We start from the raw sequence: 25,697 nt of genomic DNA, 5'->3' as shown, positions 1-25,697 counted from the left end.
CCACATTTCTTTCATTTTTTACTTCCATTAAATCCCAGGAAAAGCTGGTATTGTTTTAGCTATATAAATACTCATAAACTCTTAGGAGTTTTTCCTTAGCAAATTAAAAAATACTAGTCATCTGCAGAAAAATTCAATTGGATGAAAGGAAATGTACTTTAAATCTTTTTTTTTTAAAAAGCAAAACAGAATGTCACTGAAATTCTCAAGAGTGAAGTGTAGTACTCTTGCTTTTTTAGTGAAGTGTTTCATGGTTCAACCTCCATGAATTCAAAATATTTTTCTCATCTTCGTGCCCTCCAATTCATTTAGACTTTATTATGTGAGTTGGTTTAACATCTGGCAGATTCAAGCTTCATGATTAAGGCTATATTCCATCAGGTTGAAATTAAAAATGTTATCCATAGGAGCCGAATCAAAATATTAAATTAAAATATCACCCCACATGCCATGGTTTGGTTAGTTCTGGCTTTGCCTTAATTCAGCCATTATGGTTAGTTTACAACTTATTATGCAATGCAGAACCAATATATTGTGATTTGTCCAACAAGCCGCAGGTAAGCAAAGCAACTCCAGCCAGAATTGTGTGAAGGCACACAATACATGCACAGGATTGTGTCAATTCATTCCATGTTGCCCAAAATCTAATTCATTCCCCAATAGGAATCAAATCACTCTTGGAAAGGATGCAACACTAGAGTCCCAAAAGTTAAAGATGAGCAATCATTTCTCTTTGATCTACAATATTTGAACATAAAACCAGGGCTGGGCTGCTGGGGGTTCGCAGAGGTTCGGGAGAGCCCCTAGCTAAGATTCTATGCAGTCCGGAGAACCCCCAAATCCCACTCCTAGCTGATGCCACCCACACTACCCCTCCCCTCCCAGGAGTCCCCATGTGACTCATTTTGGATGCAGGTAAGTGCAGGGCACATGTGGAGGCTCGGGGAGGGGGACAAATGGGCCTCCCAGAAGTTTGGGCCCGTTTCTGGCTTCCAGGGAGCCTTCAGAGCCCGGGGAGGCCATTTTCACCTTCCCGGAGGCTCAAAGAAAGCCTCTGGAGCAGGGGAGGGCAAAAATGCCCCCCCACCATGGTGCAGGAGGCCAACTAGGCCACGGTCTCCATGGCCACGCCCACCCAGCAACCGGGCAGAGAACCCTTTGCTAAAATTGTTTGAAGCCCACCCCTGCATACAACATGGGTGTAGGTATGATTATCAAGTTAAAGGAAGCAGTTATTTCAACCTGGACCTCTCAATGCTTTGATTGGACACCATAAAAGCTCTGTGTAATGAAGCACTTTGCCAAGGGAGGTATCCACACAACTCACATGTTAGCAATAGTTAGTTTTAGAAAACTTGCTACCTTTATACCAATAATGTTTTGATAAGCAATCTAGAGCCACTGAGAAATAGGTGGCACATAAACGTAATAAAATGATTATGCTCAGTTTCCCCCCGCCCCTGATTTCTCCCAGGGATGCCCTGCCCTTTGATCCCTTCCTAAAATTTGTTCTTACTGTTCTAACAAAACAAAAATCCTTGATTAAAGGTCTGAGTGATACAGAGGAATTGTAGTCTGATCAAACAGGCAAGGAAAAACTTACATGTGACAAAGATATCTGGAATGCCTGTAAAAAAAACAAAAACAAAAAAGAGGTAAAGACAAAGGGGGGAGAGAGAAAGAGAAATAAAATGGTTATCACTATCATTGGAGAACAATCGTGAATCTATTCATGATTGTTCACGAATCGTGATGCTATTAGTAAAGCCACTGGCTGAATTCTCCTCTGATTTAAAAGAATTTTCACATATGTTTTGAAATAGGGTATATGAAGGCATATGAAGAGAGGGGGTTTTTTGGGGGGGGTTTGTTAGTTGGAAAGTAGCCACATGCCCTAATTTACAGAGGACATTATAGACAATGTTCCTGTATAAAAAATTCTTCTGTTTTAGAAGCCTGACTGCTTTAAATCTGATTTAGGAAATAATGGGAGTTAAAGGGCCCAATTTAGCTATCAATCGTTAGTATTTAATAACCAGGCAGTCTTCCCCATTACAGGGCTGTGAACTAGGATCTTATTGAAATTATATTAGCTGTGCTAAAAAACTACCATATTCAAGAGTCATCCCCTTTAATTACCTTGTTGGCAATACAGTTCCTCTTTTTAGAAGAGGCATGTAAGTAGCTACTCATTCAAAGTATTCCATGCTAGTTATATTGCAGAGTGGAATTTTGGGTAGGCATTTGGTCTTCCAAACCAGAAACGTATACAAATCTCTGCTTATCCACAGAGCTTAATATAGGAGTGTCCAACCTTGGCAACTTTAAGCCCTGTGGACTTTAACTCCCAGAATTCCCCAGCCAGCATGGGGAAATGGTTTCAAAATGACAATTTTTTTTAATGAATTGGACCTTAGCCAGAAGATTATCTGCCTAGAAATTCCAAATAATTTTTTCTCTACCATAACAACTTCTTCAAAGATAAGATTTAATGGTCTCTATAGATCATTAATAGAGAAAGTTCCATGGAAACAAAACATAAATAATAAATCAGGATATCACTGGCATTGTGCTTTCCCTATATAACAAAATGTCAAATTTCATTGTGGGAAGTAACTAATAGGTGCTCTGCATTCTCATGACAGCAGGCCAGATGGTAACATGCATGTATAAATGCCTGAAAAAAATCAATTATATCAGGACTTTCTCAAGTTAAAAAGAGGAAGGCATTATATAAATCTTGTTATTTCAGACTGCAGACACATAGCATTATTTGTTGAAAAGAAAAGAAAAAGTATTGTGGACACTTATCCATGTTCTTATAGATAGAACAACTTTTTTTTTGCATTTATTCTTTCATAGAAGAGCGGAGAACTTGAAAAAACTTCTTCTTGAAAATTCCCATGATGGAAGTAACTGATAACTTCTGGAGGAAAGTTGTTCCACTGATGAATTGTTCTCACTGTCAGGAAATTTCTCCCAAGTTCTAAGTTGGATCACTCTTTGAAAAGTTTCCATCCATTCCTTCTTGTCCTGCCTTTTATGGACAACTGGGCAAATGATTGCTTAGTGTGGCATCCAACTTTCAGCAATAGTCAGCCAGTTCATCTCCAAAAAAGCTGACCTACTGATAACTTTCCCCATTTATGTATCTGCCTGGATCCACTACTCAAAGGTATTACCCTTCTGAACACGGGAGTTCCATTTAGTGACTGCGTCAAGTAGCTCTAATAGGTTTGCATTCCATTCATTATCAAAACCCCTTTTAAAGGTCATTTACAAGGAGACCCTTCTTCTCAGATTACGCTGATGAATTCTATCAGTTAATCAAATGTATGTGGCGTTTCATTTTGGAAATTTAACTTTAATATGATCCAATCAAACTCTTAATCAACTTTCTGAATCAAAGCAATGATTCAGTTAAAATTGTCAGATCAAATCAGATACCCTGGATGTCTTTTGCACACGCACATATTAGCATCTGAAGTGGTTCAGTTGAAACCAGATTTGATCCAAGTAGTTTCAGTTTTCATTTTGGGGCAGGGAGATCAATTTAGATCTGGGACTTGCTGTTTACACTAGTTTTCCAAGTGGGGGCTGTTCTCCAAAAGGTTTGGAAACCAAGAACAGCTTGGAACCCTAACCGCAACTGACTCATATGTTAGTGAGGTTTGTTAGGAAAAGAAGAAACAGAAGGAGTTCAAGCCAAGAGGAATTTCTCTTTTCTTCTAGTTGGAAAAAAGCTGAGAAAATCTTCCTCAATAACAGAAACACTGTAGTAAATTATTTACTACAAATTGCACCGAAGACAAAATTAAATATTCACATTGTACCGTTCTACTTCAGTTCTTGTTCTAATGTTAATTGTTTATTCATTCATTAAATGTACTTCCCACCTTTCTTTCAGGACCTGAATTTGATCTTTGTAGCAATAGTCGTTTCAGAGACATGGGCTAACCTGAGAGACAACAACTGGCCTAAAATTAACACTCAGTCCTGGTCTTTAGAAAAAAAAAAATCCATCCCATAGAGAAGAATTGAGGTATCTCCACATTGCATGCAAACAAACTTTATTACGTACTGTAAAGAAATTTGATGTGCACTTAAGAGTTACTCAGTACAAACAGAGTAAATTTTTTTAAAAACCCAAGTGGGATTTTGTATAGGAATATTGTATATTGTCTAATTGGATCCTCATATTCCTTTTTTTTTTTTTCATTTATATGTCTCAACCAAAATGTAACATAAGCACTCACCCCTTTAATGAAGGAGAGAGACTATCCTCAAATCAATTCATTTGTTAGAATACCCCGACTTTCAACAAGAGCTCACTGATGTGCATTACAATCTGTCCATATGTTTATCCCCATTTTTTAAAAAAAATATCTGGGATGGAACAGGTTGGGCTAAGAAACAATGATAATCCGAAGTCCTCAGTTGAACTTCCATGACTGAGGCTGAACATCAACCTTGGTTTCCCCATTAACCATGCTGAATTTGGAATACACAGATCTCATCATTAAAAAAATGGACCCCTCTTTTATCTTTAGAAAAAAAAGCTACAAAAAAGCTTGCCCTCCCCTTGCTATAAAGTGTCAATCTCTCACTTGGAAATGGTTTCTCCAGAAAATGTCCTCTGACAGTCTGGTTGGCTGTTCCCAAGGAGTTGGTCGCCACGATGGTGTAGTTGCCATTGTTGTAATGAGTGGGATGGTTGAAGAGCAAACAGCCATCTGTGATGTCCCCACCCTGGTAGACATCCATGCGGATGAAGGCGGTTTGCCTAAGAAACTGGCCATTGTACAGCCAATGAATTTGGGGTGGAGGGTTCCCATGAACGGAGAACTCGATACAATGTTCCATATGCCGGATTGGTTCCAGTAGGCTGAGGATACGGGGAGGAGCTAAAGAATGGAAGAGAGTGGCAAACAAACATTAATAGTCATCCACAAAATGTTAGAGGGGGAAAAAAAAATCACAGATCAACCATGCTTTCTCTAAACTCTGTTGGAGGCACAACTGGATTCAACTTTCAAAAACTCAAACATTCTATTTGTATTTTAAGATCATGTAAAGTCTCATCTGCCATATATTATAATATACATTTTCCTACTGAGGGAGGGAGCGAAGGAAAGATGGAAGGAAGGAAGGAAAAGGAAGGAAAGAAGGAAGGAAGGAGAAGAAAGGAAGGAAGGAGAGGGGAGGAAGGAAGGAGAAGGAAGGAAGGGAGTGGGGAGGGGAGGGAAAGAAAGAAAGAAAGAAAGAAAGAAAGGAAGGAAGGAAGGAAGGAAGGAAGGAAGGAAGGAAGGAAGGAAGGAAGGAAGGAAGGAAGGAAGGAAGGAAGGAAGGAAGGAAGGAAGGAAGGAAGGGCATATGAAGCACAAAGTTAGGAGTGCTTTGAATCTAAATTTCCCTGAATGTCAAACTGTTCAGCTTCTGATAATATAGGCTGGGAAACCTGTGGTCTACATATCTTATAAAACTTGCTTGATTTTTTTTATGAGCAATGCAACAGAAAATGAAGAAAATAAAATGGAGTCAAAGACTTCAAACTCTTTAAATTATAGCATGGCGATATACTGCAGGGTGGGCAAGACATGGCCTAAATGTTACATATATTCTTCCAGGGCTCGGCTACCAAAATTAAGTGGCCAAACACAGAGGTTCCCTCACCTCTCTTTTTCAGGATTTGTACAGAAATAAGAAAAAAAAATATTGTATTTTAAAATCATGGAAAAATTGCCAACACTCTCCTGTTTCTAGCAACCTATGTAAATGTAAACAATGTAGATGTAAACAAATCATGGCCCAGTCACAACAAGAAAGCCCATCTCTGAAATATTTCAGTTGAGCTTGGTGTATGTAGCCGAGGGAGTATACGTAATGCAACATTAAATCATTTCATATGACTATCAATATTGTGGACCATTCAGATCCTTCTCAATATTTCATTTATCAATTAGCAATAGCACTTAGACTTATATACCACCTCACAGTGCTTTACAGCCCTCTCTAAGTGGTTTACAGAGTTAGTATATTGTCCTCAACTATTTGAGTCCTCATTTTACCCATCTCGGAAGAATGGAAGGCTGAGTCAACCTTGAGTCTGGTGAGATTCAACTGCTAAATTGTAGGCAGTCAGCAGTCAGCAGAAGTAGCCCGCAGTACTGCACTCTAACCACTGCACCACCGAGGTGCAGTGAACTTAGACTTATATACCACTTTACAATGCTTTACAGCCTTCTCTAAGCAGTTTACAGAGTCACCATATTGCCCTCAACTATCTGGGTCCTCATTTTACCCACCTCGGAAGGATGGAAGCCTGAGTCAACCTTGATTCTGGTGAGATTTGAACTGTCAAATTGTAGGCAGCTGGAAGTCAGCAGAAGTAGCCTGCAGTACTGCACTCTAACCACTGCACCACCATGGTTCTATTTATTTATTGCTTTCTTACTACATAGGTGTAGGAATCTACATTTATACTACAGTGTATAAAAACAGGCCATACAGGATTCTGTGGGTCTTCTATAGAGATAAGCCATTTTCTGCCACTCACATGATCCAGAAGGGCAAGTTAAGTACATGCATATTAGTATGGATTGGCAAGGATATGACTCATCTTGTTCAAATGTCAGAGCATTCATTCAACAGAATATAAGTCTCTTCACTGTCAAATCCTCAGAGTGAAAACCACAGTGGACTAGTTAGCATGCCACAAGAGAAGCTTCAAGAAGGAAAAGTGAAGCCGGACTTCTGGTTTGAAGGGCTTCGGCGACAGACAGAAATCCGCAATCGTGCACGGTTTCTGTCTGGGCTCACCACTGGAGAGCCCCGACCCGGCTGGTTTCGGGGCTAAGCCACCCTGTAGAGGTGGTGAAGAGTGGGGAGACCACCAGCAGGGTTGAGGAGAGCCGCATCTCTCCTCCTCAGCTGGCCATTACTCCCTTTCCTGAAGGCAGTTGCAGCGGTGGTCAGAAATGGCCACCTCAAAGAAGAACTCGACCGGAAAAGAATGTGCAGGAGGAAGATAAGAAGTGAAAGTTTTGGTTGACTGTGTTAAATTGTAAAAGCAACAACTAAGGTACCCTGGAATTTAAACTTACAAAAAATAACATCGCTCCCAAAGAAGAGTCGGAAGCAGCGAAGGAAAGTGAAAAAGGAAAGGTTTGGCTTTTTTTCCCTTCTCTCTCCTTCCCTATACTGACAACTAAGAGACTTAAATAAGAAATCGGAAAAATCCGCTTTGACATCAATAGGCAATTAAGCTGAAAATAAAACAAAATGCCAAAGGGATAATAAAGATTTCTGGACATTAAAAAATGTCTTTTTCATAAGCAGGAAGGGAGAGAAAAAGAATAAGGGCAGGATCTGGAAGAGGGAGGAGACTGCCTGGAATTAAAAAGAATCTACAGTAAAACTTCAACAAGACTTCTAAAAGATACATTTTAACTGAAACTTTGCAACTAAATAGTAAACCCAGGAAGAGAAAGTGAAAAAAAAGAGCAAAAAAGAAACAGCTTGCGTGTATTTGGATTATTTGGTGATCTTTGGATTCTTGGTTATTATATTTGAATGACTAAAATCAAGTGGGTGGTTGTTTAAAAATTTATACAATGGCACCACTTCTGGATGAATTGAAAATGGAACTTAAAAAGTACAAAGAAGCTGCACAAGAAGGGAAGGGTTCTTTTGGCTTCATTTTTCAATTCTTAGAAATGGAGATTTGGAACTATGAGAAACAACAAGAAACGACTGCAAAACAAGAGGACTGGGACAAAGAAGAAGCCATCTTTAATGAACAAGCAATTTTATGTGGGGAAGAAAAAGGAAAGGGGGGAAAGAGAATGGAAAATTTAAGACGTAAAAAAAACAACCAAAGAAAAGCAAAATAATTCGAAAAATAAGTATAATACTGGAAAGCAACAGAAAAGGGGAATACAGAAGAGAGAAATCAAGGTAGAGAGACAAGAGGGTAAAAAGGGGAGAGAGAAGAAGAGAGGGAAGAAGGAAAGGAAAAGAAGTTACAAAGGACCGGAACAAGATATAGAGAAACAGGACCTATTTAGAGATAATGGGTGAAAATCTAACTGAAAAAGGGATTCTGTAAAGGTACATAAGATTGTATTGTTATATTAGTAATAGAAATAACTTTAGAAAATTGGAAACAACATATGATTAAAATGAGGGATAAAATAGTGTAATTTAGTGAAATGTTTGTGAATAAAATAAGTGAAATAAAATAAATGAGAAAATTGAATTAGGAAGGAATGGGAACATTTTAATTAGTTAATGTTTTATAAAATATAAGTGAAGAGGGGGGGAGAATTAACTATGGAAAGCTTATAATTGTTCCCATAGAAGTATGATATTTAATTGAAAAGTAATGTTAAAGATGTTAAGACTTTAATGAATATTAATATTAATGATAGAATTGAATTGGAATGGAATGTTGTTTTAATTATATACATTTATATTTTTTTCTTTTTTTAAAGAATACAGTGTGTATTTTAAGAATGTACCAAGCAGAATCCGAATGGAAGTTATGTATTATATTGAATTTTACAACTTTAGGGAAAAGATATAAAGGCGTCATACTCCAATCAGTAACTACAGGAGAAATTTTGTTTAATGAGAAAAGATAATAGATAATTGAAACAGGACAGACAAAAAATATAAATACAATGATTTGAATTGAGATGAGATAATTAAAATAAAATTGAGAAAATTAAAAGAGGGGAGAAGCTATGCAGAAAATGTAAAATAGTAATAAGATATGGAATAGAATATAAAAATGAGCATGAACCTGAATTTGTGTCTGTACGAAGAAATGTAACCCGGGATTACGCTACTTTCAAAAAAGATGTTTTATTTATATTTTTTTTCTGTTTGTGAAAACTCAAATAAAATTTACAAAAAAAAAAAAAAAATAGAAGGAAAAGTGAAGCTGTTTGTGCATTTGAAGTCTACTGGCAACTTAATGCATCTTTTTAATTTTTACTTGCTGCCAAAATCAGCAGGCCATTACTATTAGAAGTGAGCAACACTTTTTCAATCTGACAGCTGTTTTGGGAATTTCATTAATATGCCAAGCGAAGTTGTATCAAGTCTACGTTAGGATGAAGAATCTGAGGCTGTCCAGATGTTTCTTAAACTACAACTCTCAGAAGTCCCAGGTGGAAGTATTCTTAGTGTTTGATTGACTACAGATGCTGGGAATCGTAGGTCCACAACATCCAAGGGCCACCATACTCTATGTTGTCAGCTGAAAGAAGCAGTGGCCATAGTCAATATTAACATTACTCTTCCATTTTTTTCATCCTAATAAATCCTGGAATAAAAATCTGAACATACTTGCAAAGAAATATCCCAGGTCTCATTACAGAATTCCACATCATATTTTTTTTTCCCTAAAGAAAATTTCTCCAGCTAAGTTCTTACTCAGGAAAAGTGCACAAAAACCTCCCATAAATGGATTTCCCATCTTTCAACCCCTCTCTTCTTTTCCCCCCATTGACTTACAGTATACAGTGAGAAGTACGCTGGCATTAGACATTCCTACCACATTCTCAGCTATGCATGTAAGCAGGAACCCATTGTCTTCACTGGTTACATTCACCAGGGTTAAATTGATGGAATGGACATTGCTCCAGTTGGCATTTGTCTGAAAATCACCACCAGAAAGATAGTTAACATAAATAAAAACAACAGATCCCACAACGACTGAATGTCCCAGAATAGACTTGCCCAAATAGATGAGGTTCGACTTACAGCAGTTCATTTAGTGACCAAAGTTACAACAGCACTGAAAAAGGGGACTTATGACCATTTCCCCACACTTATGACCCTTGCAGCATCCCCCACGGTCACACGATCAAAATTCAGACCTTTGGCAACTGACTCATATTTATGATGGTTGCAGTGTTCCCGGGGTCATGTGATCGATCCCCCTTTGCGACCTTCTGACAAGCAAAGTCAATGGGGAAGCCAGGTTCACTTAACAACCATGTTGCTATTTTAACAGCTGCCATGATTCACTTAACAACTGTGGCAAAAAGGGTCATAAAATGGGGCAAAATTCATTTAACAAATGTCTCGTTTAGCCACAGAGATTTTGGACTTGATTGTGGCTCTAAGTTGGTAACTACCAGTGTATTCCATATACCGGAAGAGCACCCAGATTGGTGGACACTGCCTTAAAACACAACATTAAACTTTTTTATAGTCAAAGCTCCCTAAAATTAAATGATGAAAGAAAGAAAAATCTGCTCCATGATCCTCCAGATAGGCGGAATAATTGTTTGAAAGTCTTTTGGGGAGGACAAAAAGCAAGGGAGCTTTGCTATTAAGCAAAAATATAGAACATGAGGGGCTGCTAGGAGGGAAGTACAAAAATCATGTTTTACAGAAAGCGTAGGTGGAAGTTTGGAACCAACTTCCAGAGGAGATATCGGTCAAACATCAGTAACTGAATTTAAAGATGCTTGGATCAAACACATGTCCATCAACAAATAAATAAATAATATATATATATATATATATATATATATATATATATATATATATATATATATATATATATATATATATTCTTAAGTTTCGCGGTACCTTACATGTATGGCATTCAGCTTAGTTCGGGTATTTTCCCACGTCATTGTAGTTGTGCTTTTAAAGTTGTAGCAGCGTTTGGCAGAATCTCATCTGCCATCATCAGAGAAGCCTGATGATGGCAGATGAGATTCTGCCAAATGTTGCTACAACTTTAAAAGCACAACTACATGATGATGGGAAAATACCCAAACAAAGCTGAATGCCATATGAAGTACCAGCAAACTTAAGAATATATATATATATTATATATATATATATATATATATATATATATATATATATATATATATATATATATATATATATATATATATATATATGATGAAGTCTCATTCATCATCTTCAGGCTTGTGTCTCCAGCCCTGTGCTTCTCAGAGTGATGTGAGCTTGCAGCTGCTTCTTCCTTTTAACTGCTAGTGGGGGTGTGACTTGATTGGGTGGGGGCTTGGCTGTGTTCTGATTGGGTGGGGGGTTGGCCGTGTTCTGATTGGCTGGAGGTGTGTTCTGTTCAGGTGGGGGCTTGGTTGTGATCAGGTTAGTCTTAGTTGCTGGGGGATTTGAGCTGGTGAGCTGTGATCTTGCTGTTTGGCTTTGAGTTCGTGGTCGTGCTGCATCTTCATGGTGGTGGTCAGTTCGCTTCATGTATGGCTCAGAGGGGTTTGAAGTGGGTAGTGATGCAGCTGCAGTGCGGCTTCTGGTCCGTGGTCGTGTCTCATCTTCTGTGTGGGTGTGAGTCTGCTTTTTACGTGGAAGTGTGGTGGTGGAATCTTGTGTGGCCCTCGTGGGTGTGGGTCTGGTGTCATTCTTCGTGTTAGGTACTCATCTGTTCATGAGGGCGGGTTTCCAAATGGCTGGTAGGCGGGAGGTGTCATCTCTTTTATTCAGACTCACACCCACACAGAAGATGAGACACGACCATGGACCAGAAGCCGCACTGCAGCTGCATCACTACCCACTTCAAACCCCTCTGAGCCATACATGAAGCGAACTGACCACCACCATGAAGATGCAGCACGACCACGAACTCAAAGCCAAACAGCAAGATCACAGCTCACCAGCTCAAATCCCCCAGCAACTAAGACTAACCTGATCACAACCAAGCCCCCACCTGAACAGAACACACCCCCACCCAATCAGAACACAGCCAAGCCCCCACCCAATCAAGTCACACCCCCACTAGCAGTTAAAAGGAAGAAGCAGCTGCAAGCTTACATCACTCTGAGAAGCACAGAGCTGAAGACACAAGCCTGAAGATGATGAATGAGACTTCATCGAAACGTTGCCTAGATACTTCCAATCTTACGCGGGAGAAAACCCGAATAACCAAAGATCCACATACAAATACCCTGAGAACCTCAGAAAACATACATATGATATTATATATATATATATATATATATATATATATATATATATATATATATATATATATATATATATATATATATATATATATAATATAAAAATATAAATATAAATATATATATATATATATATATATATATATATATATATATATATATATATATATAGAAGGAAGTAAAGGGAGGGAGGGTATCAAGGGGAAGATGGAAGGGCAGAGAGGGAGGGAGGGAGGGAGGGAGGAAGGAACGAACGAACGAACGAAGGAAGGAAGGAAGGAAGGAAAACAAATCAACTCAAAGGGCAGACTTGATGGACTACTAGGTCTTTTTCTGCGGTCAGTTCTGTATGTTTCTAGGAGGTCTTTAACTTCAGCTTTCTACCTGATGCGTGTTGATAGAGTGCAAGTTGACCACAATCCAGTCAACATCCGGCAAAGGAGAACCGGACCCATTGCATGTGATCACAGCATTTTCACCTTCGCAGACGGTCAAGTTCACGTGGCTGACGCTGATTTCAGGCAAATCTGGAGGAAGCCAAAGAACATCAACCTGGTTACGTCAAGGGACACTTAACCAAAGCAGATCAACATCAATTACAAGCTTCATTTTTTCCCCCCTAAAAATTGTTTTAAAGCTAATCTGACTCAGAACGTTGTAAATTGTAAGCCCTGAAGACTTACAGTATTCTATACTTCCCATATTTCTACAGCATCAACATGTTTTGGGGAGAAAATTTATTTCTGGACTACCTTGTACTGGAAATCCTTGCTTATGTAAGAGATGCTGGACATATTGCAATACATAATGTTCACATGTACAATTAACTACAGCTGGATTGCCTTCATTCTTAACCGTTGGACAGGAGTGGCAGTGAATGCTATTGGATTATTTTTATTTTTTTCCCCTGACTCCTCTATAAAGAAAAATGTACATCTGGAGTTCATCCAGACACATTCAATCCAAAAATTGAGATAAAACCATTTTTTAAATATAAGGTTTAATAATAATCAGAAGCTCATGGTTAGAAGAATACAGGATGTTCCATATAAAAGAATAATAGCCATTTTGGCTATGATAAACATTGTTTAAAAAACCATAGACGCAAACCTTTGCGTGGCAGTTGGCCAATTGAAGCATTCCTTATTTGTTTTTAAGATACATAAGACACTTCATTGGGAAATATATACACTGCTCAAAAAAATAAAGGGAACACAAAAATAAGACATCCTAGATCTAAATGAAATATTCTTATTAAATAATTTGTTCATTACATAGTTGAATGTGCTGACAACAAAATCACACAAAAATTATCAATGGAAATCAAATTTAGCAACCCATGGAGGTCTGGATTTGGAGTTACACTCAAAATTAAAGTAGAAAAAAAAACTACAGGCTGATCCAACTTTGATGTAATGTCCTTAAAACAAGTCAAGATGAGGCCCAGTAGTGTGTGTGGCCTCCACGTGCCTGTATGACCTCCCTACAACACCTGGGCATGCTCCTGATGAGGTGGTGGATAGTCTCCTGAGCGATCTCCTCCCACATCTGGACTAAAGCATCCCCCAACTCCTGGACAGTCTGTGGTGCCACGTGGCATTGGTGGATGGAGTGAGACATGATGTCCCAGATGTGCTCAATTGGATTCAGGTCTGGGGAACAGGCGGGCCAGTCCATAGCATCAATGCCTTCATCTTGCAGGAACTGCTGACACACTTCAGCTACATGAGGTCTAGCATTGTCGTGCATTAGGAGGAACCCAGGGCCAACTGCACCAGCATATGGTCTCACAAGGGTTCTGAGGATCTCATCTCAGTACCTAATGGCAGTCAGGCTACCTCTGGCAAGCACATGGAGGGCTGTGCAGCCCCCTAAAGAAATGCCACCCCACATCATTACTGACCCACTGCCAAACCGGTCATGCTGGAGGATGTTGCAGGCAGCAGAACATTCTCCACGGCGTCTCCAGACCCTGTCATGTCTGTCACATGTGCTCATTGTGAACCTGCTTTCATCTGTGAAGAGCACAGGGTGCCAGTGGCGAATTTACCAATCTTGGTGTTCTCTGGCAAATGCCAAACGTCCTGCATGGTGTTGGGCTGTAAGTACAACCCCCACCTGTGGATGTCGGGCCCTCATACCACCCTCATGGAGTCTGTTTCTGACCGTTTGAGCAGCCACATGCAAATTTGTGGCCCGCTGGAGGTCATTTTGCAGGGCTCTGGCAGGGCTCCTCCTGTCCCTCCTTGCACAAAGGTGGAGGTAGCGGTCCTGATGCTGGGTTGTTGCCCTCCTACGGCCTCCTCCACATCTCCTGATGTACTGGCCTGTCTCCTGGTAGCGCCTCCATGCTCTGGACACTACGCTGACAGACACAGCAAACCTTCTTGCCACAGCTCACATTGATGTGCCATCCTGGATGAGCTGCATTACCTGAGCCACTTGTGTGGGTTGTAGACTCCGTCTCATGCTACCACTAGAGTGAAAGCACTGCCAGCATTCAAAAGTGACCAAATCATCAGCCAGAAAGCATAGGAACTGAAAAGTGGTCTGTGGTCACCACCTGCAAAACCACTCCTTTATTGGGGATGTCTTGCTAACTGCCTATGCTTTCCACCTGTTGTCTATTCCATTTGCACAACAGCATGTGAAATTGATTGTCAATCGGTGTTGCTACCTAAGTGGACAGTTCGATTTCACAGAAGTGTGATTTACTTGGAGTTACATTGTGTTGTTTAAGTCTTCCCTTTATTTTTTTGAGCAGTGTGTGTGTGTGTATGTGTGTATGTGTGTATGTATGTATAGATGATATAGATATAGATATAGATATAGATATAGATATAGATATAGATATAGAGATATAGATATAGATATAGATATAGATATAGATATAGATATAGATATAGATATAGATATATAGATATATAGATATATAGATATATAGATATATAGATATAGATATAGATATAGATATATATGAATCATTATTTACTAGAGCAAACTAACTAGGCCAGTCTTCTGGGAACTATTACAAGGTATGCAAGTTTTTCAAATTACCAATAATTCTTCATCAGGCAAAATAATTAAGAGGCCAGGAAAAAAAAAGAGAGAGAAGGAGAAGCAACAGCAAAACATGTGGCTGATCTTAAAGTCACATCCATCCTAGATTGAATTCTTGATACAGTGAATGTCACATTGAGTTTTCTTGGGGACTGTGTGATGGTGGGTTAATTTCCTAAAAGCTTTCTGGAAAAGACAAGTGGATTTCTGCAAATTCCCTATCTGGGAAAAAATGCATTCTACCTGTTAACACCATTGCAACTCCTTGTAAGGTGCATAGATTCCATAGTTTGCAGCTAGCCCGCAACTTATAAGTGCTCATTTAGTGACCATTCAAAGCTACAATGGCACAGAAAAAGTGATTTATGACCACTTTTCACACTTACAACCATTGTAGCATCCCTGCACATGATCAAAATTCAGATGGTTGGCAACTGGCATGTATTTGTGACGGTTGCAGTGTCCCAGGGTCACGTGATCAACTTTTGAGACCTTCTGACAAGCAAAGTCAATGGGGAAGCCAGATTCACTTAACAACCATGTTATAACTACAGTGCTTTATTTAACAATTGTGTTGTTTAGCAACAGAAGTCTTGAGCTCAATTATGATCATAAGTTGAAGACTACCTGTAGTCCACTCATTCCTAATAGACGGGCAGACACATATATACATACAGAAACTTCAATATATTTTAGAAAGAGGGCAGCCCATTCAGGAGTCCTGTTACACTTTCTCTCCTGCATTTTTTACACATGCACACAATCTCAATCAAGTTTCTCAATCAAGTGGCATGCTCACTTCCCATTAAGTTGATTCAGAGAACACCAGAAACTCCAGAGTTCATGCCTGAGTTATAGAGGTTATCCTCTATTGGAATAGTTTAGTAAGACAGCCTCCACTCAATCATAGAGACGCAAGCTTGGTTGGAGAAAGTTAAGAATCCCTTTCACACTGGATTACTCACACAAGCAAGAAGAACTCCAGTTAGAATGGAAGTATCTAAGCAAGGAGAACTTGCCTTCCAATTGTCTTGGAGGGAACTGCAGGGGCAGGCAGAGATGGAAATGTATTACCTTGCTTAGCAAATTAATGTTCATAAATCCTCTCCAGGTTACAGCAAGTAATGTTTTCCCTGTTCACCTTTGCTGCTCAAAAATATTCTAATCTTTGAAGATTACTTCTGTAATGTGTTGAGGAATTTCCAGTTGTCTTACAATTCCCTGGAGTTTTCCACTGTTTTAGCTGTCTTCCAGCAAGCCGTTAAAAGTGTGGTTGGCAAGGAGTTTGTTTGTTTGTTTTATTTATTTGTCAATTGCTTACAAGATAATAGGTATAAGTAAAAACATAGTTATGAATACATGGATACATATAAGAAAAATAGAAAATAAAATAGGACAGGGACGGTAGGCACATTGGTGTGCTTATGCACGCCCCCTACCTCTTAGGAAATGGGTGAGGTCAATAGTAGACAGTCTAAAGTTAAAGTTTTGGGGTTTTGGGGAAGAAACCACAGAGTCAGGTAGAGTATTCCAAACAATGACCACTCTGTTGCTGAAGTCGCATTTCCTGCAGTCAGGTTTGGTGCGATTAACATTGAGTTTGTATGTATTGTCTGCTCTTGTGTTGTTATGGTTGAAGCTGAAGTATTCATTGACAGGTAGGACATTGCAATGTATGATGTTATATACTATACTTAGATCGGACCGAAGGCGGCATAGTTCTAGGTTTTCTAGGTCTAGAATTTCGAGTCTGGTGGCATAAGTATTCTGCAACGAGTAGAGGAGTGGAGAACTCTTCTTGTGAAATATTTCTGGACTTTCTCAACTGTGTTAATATCAGATACGTAATGTGGGTTCCAGACTGATGAGCTGTATTCGAGTATTGGTCTAGCAAATGTTTTGTATGCTCTAGTTAGTAGTGTAATATTACCAGAGAAAAAGCTACCTAAGTTTAGGTTAACAACTCTTAACACCTTTTTGGCTATGTAGTTACAGTGGGCTCCAGCACTTAGGTCATTTGAGATGAGTGCTCCAAGGTCCTTGACAGAGTTTGGATCATCAACAAAGTCTTGACTATTCAGCCTGTATTTTATTTTCTGATATATATTTTTTTGCCAATATGTAGGACAGAGCATTTATTTGTTGAGATTTGAAGTTGTCATTTGTTTGACCATTCTGATACATAGTCAAGGTCTTTTTGAAGGGTAGCAGTATTGTCTGTGGTGTTGAATAGCTTTACATCATCAGTGAAGAGAACGCAGTTGCTCTTGATATGATCACAGAGGTCATTTATGTAGAGTATGAAAAGAGTTGGTCCTAGAACACTGCCTTGGGGGACACCACTGTTGACAGGTACAGAATTTGATAGGACACTCCCAATTTTGACCATTTGTTGTCTGTTTGACAGGAATGCTTCTATCCAGTTATGCAGGTGTCCAGAGATACCATAAGATTTTAGTTTTAGGAGTAGTTTGTCGTGTACCACTGAATAGAATTACAGAAGTCTATATCTATTGCTTTGCCCTGATTGAGTTGTGTAGTCCATATGTTTTTGCAGTGTAAGAGTTGCAGATTACATGATAGTTTTTTCCTAAAACCAAATTGTTTATTTATTGTTTATTGTTTGTTTCTAAGTGGAGGAGGATGGATTGGTTAATAATTGATTCCATGACTTTACAGGTGATGCAGCATAAAGAGATTGGTCTGTAATTTTCCACTAGGCTGGGGTCTCCCTTTTTGAAGATGGGGATGACCATGGCTTGTGACCATAGTTTTGGCAAGGAGCTGGTGCTGAAAGATTTTTCAAAGATTATGCTTAGAGTTTCGGCTATGGCAGTGGGTAGCTTTTTTAAGAAGTAGGCACATATTCCATCTGGTCCAATAGATAGAGATGGTTTTAGATTGCGTAGTGCTTTTTCAACATTGTCTTCTGTAAAATCAATATGTATTAGATCATTGTAGTTGTCCATGGTTCGACTAGGAAATACTGGGCATGATCCATTGCTGTTTACAAATACTGAGCCAAAGAATGTGTTAAAGAGGTTGGCTTTAATAAGTTTCATGACTTTTTAGTAAGGGAGGGGTAGTGTTTATACCTTTATGATTTCTAAACATTTATTTGTGGGGGCAGGAGAACCAGCTTTGAACTGCCCTTCTCAGCTGTATGAGTTATATATCATATAATTCATATATATCATAAAAAAGACTCGATGGCACAGTGGTTAGAGTGCAGTACTGCAGGCTACTTCTGCTAACTACCAACTGTCTGGAATTTGGCAGTTCAAATCGCACCAGGCTCAAGGTGGATTCAGCCTTCCATCCTTCTGAGGTGGGTAAAATTAGGACGCAGATTGTTGGGGGGCAATAGGCTGACTCTGTAAACTGCTTAAAGAGAGCTGTAAAGCACTGTGAAGCAGTATATAAGTCTCAGTGCTATTGCTATAGTTAATTCTGCCCACTGCCAGCAGTTTGATCCTGACCAGCTCAAAGTTGAATCAGCCTTCCATCTTTCTGAGGCAGGTAAAATGAGGACCCAGATTGTTGGGGGCAATATGCCACTTAGAGAGGGCTGTAAAGCACTGTGAAGTGGTATATAAGTCTCAGTGCTATTGCTATATATTATCTGAATTATTCCATCTTTGGACGGTCTAAAGAAAATCAACAGGTTCTCTTCATCTACAATGGATGCGAAGGATCCTTAACTACAACATTCAACTGATCCATCCTATAGTGAAATATCCTTTTGCATATTTTTATAACCATTTCCCTCTTGTTTGATGCAAAAGAAATTACTTGACTTTATGGGTTATTTTCAGCAGAAGAAAGCATTGGTCAGGTTGTGATTGACGGATTGCATGATTGTTGCACCTACCTTAAGTAGCATAAGGTTTGTGGGAGTATTCTGTCTTTAACCTCACAACTCCCTCTCCAAGCTGTCAGCTACCAGCTTGGTTACTCACAGGTAAGAGGATGTGTGTTTTACTGGGTGTGTTCAATGGAGGTTTGATAGATTATATTTGAGATTATATTGATTTGGCTTCCTGTACCAAGTAGAGTTGTATTCAGTGGTCTTAAATGGTCCCTTCCAACTTTAAACATTTATGACTTCCCCCCCAAAAAATATCTTCTTTGAAATAATATGTGAAAGCAAATTCTCATAAATCAAATTAAAGCTGTCTGGTGGAGAAATTGTACTGGAATTCTGGTCAGCAATATATAGCCAAATAGATGTGAGCGCGAACATGTTTTTCTCTTAATTTAAATTGATATGGGAAGAAAAGAGGGTATCCTTGGAATTAAGATGCTTAAATTGAAACTGTTTCCTTGGCAACAGAGGCCTCTTTATTACCCTCCCATATTTTCATGCTTAAGAATGGCTATGCTCGCAAGCCATCCCTCTCAAATGGGGGTTGCTTTTGCTCCCCCCCCCCCAAATCAAGACAAAACAAAGTCAAACAAATGGAAACTCATCTCATTTGACTTGAATTCTAGGCAGTCGTCCCCCCCCAGTATATTGTTCTCTGTCTTCCATGGGCAACAATCTGGTCCTATCAAAACTACATTTACTTGGAACTTCAACATTGTCAAGGGTAACACGAAGACTACTGAAATAATTTTCTCTTTTTAGGAACTAAAAACTGCACTCAACAGCTCTCATGGAAAAGTCAAGGACGTGGCTTGAGTAGATGCTTTTACTGCTGATGATAAACACTTCTAGTAACAAAGATCAGCTTCTACAGACTCTAGGAATGTAGCCATATGCATTACTACAGGTTCAGAAGTTTAAATACTGAAATTCACAACAACAAATGTTATTATTCTACCATATCAACAAACTGTAAAACAAACACAGAGAAAAGAATAAAACATATTCATAATAAATAATCACCCCGCATTCAGTCAACCCCAACCTAGGGTAGTCTATCCTTTTTGATATGGCCTTTCATACAAAAATGTAAGTATTGCAAAATTTGTCACCCTTCCAACATAACCTGCTTTTTATGCTGGACTGTGGATGCCATATGTCCTGGGTTTACATAATGACCTGTCAGGCACAAAGAATCAGGGCCATATGTTAACTTGCAGTTTGTTTTATCGCTCAAACATATCCATAATAATCTAGTCAACTAAAGTGCAAGATTAAATTAATCCCACATAAGGGTCAATGGAATTCAATAGGGGTTGGACTTAGACCATTTGTGGGAAAGTAATGACTCTAGCCTGATGACTTGCTTGACTCCCCCACCTCTGCCTGATCTTCTCTTGCACAATCCTTGCTTTCTCCCAGGATGCTTGTTTTCCTTATTGCTAGCTCCAGCCCTCATTGTCATAGAAATGCATACATTTGCATGTTCTCAAGCATTTAGCATGTAATATCTATATCCTTCCATCTACTACCTAAAAGTACATAGTTCAGTCATAACTTTAATTAGTATTTTGCTTGGAGTCAGAAGAGTTATAACTTTCCTGGTCCTGATAAAAATCTACCCAGGATTAATATTAATTTAAGACAGACATGAGTGTCGAATTGTAATTTGAACCTTTATAGGAAGGCAGGAATCTTGATTCTTGCACCAAGAATTTTATGGGTATTTTACTCAGTCTGTTTTGCTTTTTTTTTTTTTTTTTTGATGCATGAGTATATCAGCTGAGAAGTACAGAGTATTTGAATATTTGAAAAGCATCTGGACATCAGTGGATGCATAGTGCATTAGTTTCACTTTGGAAGCAAGACCAGGCAATGTAGAATTCCAAGATCCGGGGATAAATCTAGATGGGAATAATTTTAGCAGCATTTCTCTTTATGTATTATTCAAGTGCTACGTGAGGACTTTTACCCAGAGGCACATAATATAAACTGGTAGCCATGCATCTCATTGATGCTCTGGTTCTTATCTTTTCTATCTGTTCTTTCTTAAAAAAGAAAAAGAAAGAAACTCAATGCAACTCTAGAATACACAGAAGAGAGCCACAAAGATGCAGCTGCTCAAAATCTCAGAAGGTTCCAGATAAATGGCACACAATGTGATAAAACCAAAGATACACTGATGAGAGGACAAGAGAAAGCTGCAACAACTACTACAAAATAAAAGATAGCAACAGTGTGCATAAGCAAATCAGTGTATACATGTGCAGATTGGGCAGAAAGTTATCTGAGAAATTTGAACTTGGAGATGAAATTGATCTGAACTGTACTTCCTAGAGAAATGTGCAGATCCAAATTCATGTATTAACCTGCTCTGAATGTGTCCAAATATCTCAGGGAAGTTCTTAGCTCAAAAATAAAAATAAAAACCATTTTAAAATCTGTATTTTAGACATTCATATTTACTGTATCTGAGAGATAGATAGATAGATAGATAGATAGATAGATAGATAGATAGATAGATAGATAGATAGATAGATAGATAGACAGACAGACAGACAGACAGACAGACAGACAGACAGACAGACAGAGTAGGTAGGCAGGCAGGGATATTATATGGGCCCAACGAGGGGTAAATGTACATGTAATTAAAATGGTTCAGAGGTTCATTGATGCATACAGTGAATCAATTAAGAGATGTGGGGAAAACACGTTCTCTAATTATCCTAAGGCAGATTTTTCTCCTGGTCTCTTGAAAAATTATTAATTCTGTATGCACCTCAATTCTGTAATTCTTATTCACTGATGCATATCACTCAGTAGTAATTAGCAAGAAATATAATAATAATAATAATAATCATCATCATCATCGCACCTCACTCTTGTTTGCCAGTCTCCTGAGTTTTCCAGACATAATCAGGATTGAATGAGCCCCAGCAAACTCATATGCTGCAGTATTTTTGGATTTCCAGGTACAGTTATTACAACTCTGTACACACCCACACCAATATTCCTGTGATTGTGGAGTTCCTTTGAGCATGCTGATCCTAGCTGCATTGGTAATGGTGCTACTTGGTCTACAAAAGCAGTGACTCAAAGTCTGACTATCAGAAGTAGAAGGAAGGATAACAATGCTTGAAGATCAACAGGTGCCCAATTATATGCATTTCCTTACCGCACTGGTTGATATTCAGCTCCTGTATGGGTATGTGGCTGGTCTCCATGCTAGTGCAGTACAAGTCCTGGTTCTGCAAATTGGCTTCTTCTCTCTCCTGCCACAGCTGGATCCAACGGATATCACAGCTGCAGTTAAAAATATTGTTTTCCAACTTCCTGTGTAGAAAAAGAATGTTGAAATTGTGAGAGAAGAAAAGCAAAAAAGAAGGCAAAATACTCAAATGATGAGATGGGCAAAAAGCAAATCTGTATCCAAGTCCAGATATGATATGATGGTGATGATGATGATGATGTTAAAATCTGATTCATTTAGCACCTACCTCCATGAGAGTAAACCTCACTGTATGACAGATATAGATAGGACATTGCTAAAATTCTCCAGAGAGAATTTTTCATTGGTGCAGTAGAATGGAGGTCTTCTACAACTTCCTGCAGAAACAGGAAGCCTATAACATTTCAGACAAATGGTTGTCCAATCTCTTTTTAATCAACAATATTCAGATTAAATCAACTAAACTTCAGTGTTGATTAATCTATTGGATTCTATGGAAAACCTCACAACCATTATTAGCTTAGTGAACAGATAACAAAGCAGTGCTGGAGTGGACCAGAAAAAGACCATCATTACTAAAACATCATCACTGAATTTAAGTCATAGCTTTTTTTTTGCTTTGAAATATGTATCTCCTGTTTCTTGTTCTAAACACCTTGGCATTCATAAGGTCATGCAGAGATCATGAGTTTTCATTTAGCTTGTCTCCTCTTCTCCTTGCCCAGACATGCTCAATAAATTCAAGGATCTATCCATAATACGCCTGTCTTAATGCATTGACTATGAGCTCCTGCTGCTTGGGGAGATGAGGGAACTTACAGCCCATCATGCAATTTAATTGAATGAAGCAGCCAGCTTTGTATACTGTTTGACCTCATTGACCCAGCTGGCAATGCTGATGTTTTAATGTACAGTACTCTGTTTAAAAAGACACTTACATTTTATATACTGATAATTTTTATTATTGATTTTTTACAACTAGAAGTGTTGCTGTATGCCTGAAAGTATATTTACTTTTGCTCGAGAGTTTCCAGTTTTCATGCAAAAAGATAATGCTGATAGATCCCTCATGGGCATCTAGAAGCTAAATCAGAGTATTGGAACACTGGTAAAATTTTGAAATAGAAGCAGAAATAACATTAAAAAGGGAATGACAGGAAGCCAAAAACAGTTGGCCAAGTTGGCTCATTTTCTTTATAGGTTTGATAAGATCTTTTTCTTTGCTATGAAGTAGAATTAGACCAACTGGACCAGCCATGGATGTTGTAATGCCAAGATGAAAGGAAGGGTGAGAACATTATTGGTGGTTGGAAACCATATATTGAGTTTTACACTGAAAGCAGAAAGAGGCTTAACTTCCTGCTTGTTGAGTATATTAAGACTCCTTCCTTCCTTCCTTCCTTCCTTCCTTCCTTCCTTCCTTCCTTCCTTCCTTCCTTCCTTCCTTCTTTCTTTCTTTCTTTCTTTCTTTCTTTCTTTCTTTCTTTCTTTCTTTCTTTCTTTCTTTCTTTCTTTCTTTCTTTTCTTCTTTCTTTCATTCATTCCATTGACCTACCCTACCTACCTACCTACCAACCTACCTATCTATCTATAAATTTTATTTGACTCCCATCTCATATCCAACAACCCTGGGCAGCTTACAGCATAAAACATTAAAGCAGAAAAGACATTAAATCATGAAAATATGCTTCATCAATTTGCTATGTTTGTCACCTTTAAGTAGCAGGAAACAAGGCCACAGTATTCTAAGTTTTGAATCCAGATAACTGTTCTTTTTATTAACAGCCATTGCTATGTAATAGTCAAAGTGTTGAACTGGGACCAAGGAGACTAGGATCTAATCCCTATTTTTCCATAAATCTCATTGGCTGATTTGGGCAACCTAGTATTACTTAGTCCAATCTATTTTAGAAAATTCTTGTTGGATTAGACCATGGGAAGTACACTTTGTATATCCCCTTTGAGCTCAAGAAAGATGGAATTAAATTTAATGTGAAGGAGAAAGAGGATGCTATAATAGTAATACAAGAAAATATCTTGGTCTAAATCAATGTTTCTCAAACTTGATAATCAGAGTTGGAAGGGACCTTGTAGGTCATCTAGTCCAACCCCCTGCCCAAGCAGGAGACCCTACACCATTTCTGACAAATGGCAGTCCAATCTCTTCTTGAAAGTCTCAAGTGATGATGCTCCCACAACTTTTGAGGACAATCTGTTCCATTGATTGATTGTTCTCACTGTCAGAAAGCTTCTCCTTATTTCCAGGTTAAATCTCTCTTTGTTCAGTTTCCATCCATTATTCCTTGTCTGGTCTACAGGTGCTTTGGAGAATAGCTTGATCCCCCTCCTTTCTGTAGCAGCCCCTCAAATATTGGAGGACTGCTATCATGTCTCCCCTGGTCCTTCTTTTCACTAGACTAGCCATGCCCAGTTCATGTTCATCGTTCATCGTATGTTTTAGCCTCCAGTCCCCTAATCATCCTGGTTGCTCTTCTCTGCACTTTTTCTAGAGTCTCAACATCTTTTTTATAGTGTGGTGACCAAAACTGGATGCAGTACTCTAGGTGTGGTCTTACTAGGGCTGTATAGAATGGTATTAGTACCTTGAAGATGTGTGAACATCAACTCCCACAATTCTCTAGCCAGCCCTACTGAGTTGACATCCATACATCTTCCAGTTGCCAAGTTTGAAAACCTGGGTTTAATTGGAGGAACCCCATAATTTGGAGTCTAGTTCCTTTGGTTGCCAAGTATATGTTCTACCCTGCAGCCATTGTCCTTCCAAAGGTTTTTCCTACCTCCATGAATTTATGCATGGGCTTAGCTCTGTAGACAATTCCAGAGTGAAAAATAAAGATGTTGTAAATACTCCCCCCGCTCCCAAACTGGCCTGCTAGTGAGAGCTACTACTGCAGCCCTTCAGGAGCAGAAATGTAAGTAATATAACACAGCCTTTCATATCATTCTTAATGCATGAGACTCTCCTATGAATAATGTAAAAGCCATGTAGAGGGAGGAGAGGGACTTCTCCACTGGCTGGGCCTAGCAGTATTGATAGTATAATGCAGCCTAATGGCAATACTTAAGGGGGCTTTTGTGTAAATTAACTCCCAGCATTTTACTGGACATAGCACATGTTAATAGTGTAGTAGTCTTCTGCTCCTTTGGGACTTAACAAGTGTTGAGTTTCTTCTTCTTTTAGATATATATATCCCTTGGCCACCTCCTAAGTAAATATAAGGAGAGTGCAAAGTGGAAGTGTTAACACTGCATTCAGTGTGGCAGACTGATCTATTTCTCCTCCTCACTTCATTTGTGCTATAGATCAGTGGTCCCCAACCTTTTTTGTACCAGGGACCGGTTTCAAGCAGAAAATTTTGTAAGGACCGGGGGAGAGAGAGAAGGAGGGGGCTTTTCCTGTCACCGCAGCTGTATTCCGAACGCCCGTTCACCCCACCCCGCCCGCCCGCTTCAATCCACAGTGTCCCGTTCTGCCTGCCTGCCTGCCTGCCTTAGTTTCTGGTTGTTTGGGAGCAGCTTCGGCTGAGAATAATAACTATTCACCTCTTTTACT

At 38.9% G+C, this 25,697-nt stretch overlaps 1 protein-coding gene across 5 annotated transcripts in view; it reads right to left on the bottom strand.

The window, feature by feature from the left end:
- The window catches only part of NTRK3 (neurotrophic receptor tyrosine kinase 3), a 430,772-nt gene that overhangs the window by 227,301 nt on the left and 177,774 nt on the right, over positions 1–25,697 (bottom strand). For 3 of the 5 annotated variants that reach the window (XM_087972779.1, XM_087972775.1, XM_087972777.1), the window contains exons 5-9: positions 22,070–22,227; positions 12,354–12,496; positions 9,520–9,661; positions 4,608–4,904; positions 1,604–1,627 (exon numbers count right to left, since the gene is read on the bottom strand). In XM_087972779.1, coding sequence (XP_087828905.1) covers positions 1,604–1,627; positions 4,608–4,904; positions 9,520–9,661; positions 12,354–12,496; positions 22,070–22,227 — 764 coding nt within the window. The remainder of the gene's footprint in view (positions 1–1,603; positions 1,628–4,607; positions 4,905–9,519; positions 9,662–12,353; positions 12,497–22,069; positions 22,228–25,697) is intronic. The other 2 variants (XM_087972776.1, XM_087972778.1) reach the window with 1 other exon arrangement.

The sequence above is a fragment of the Notechis scutatus genome, chromosome 11 (genome assembly GCF_049901735.1).
Source record: "Notechis scutatus isolate UNSWTSFEM ecotype Mainland chromosome 11, rNotScu1.2, whole genome shotgun sequence".
Lineage (NCBI taxonomy): Eukaryota > Metazoa > Chordata > Lepidosauria > Squamata > Elapidae > Notechis > Notechis scutatus.
The sequence above is the reverse complement of the archived record's forward strand: the minus strand, read 5'-3'. Positions and strand labels throughout refer to the sequence as shown.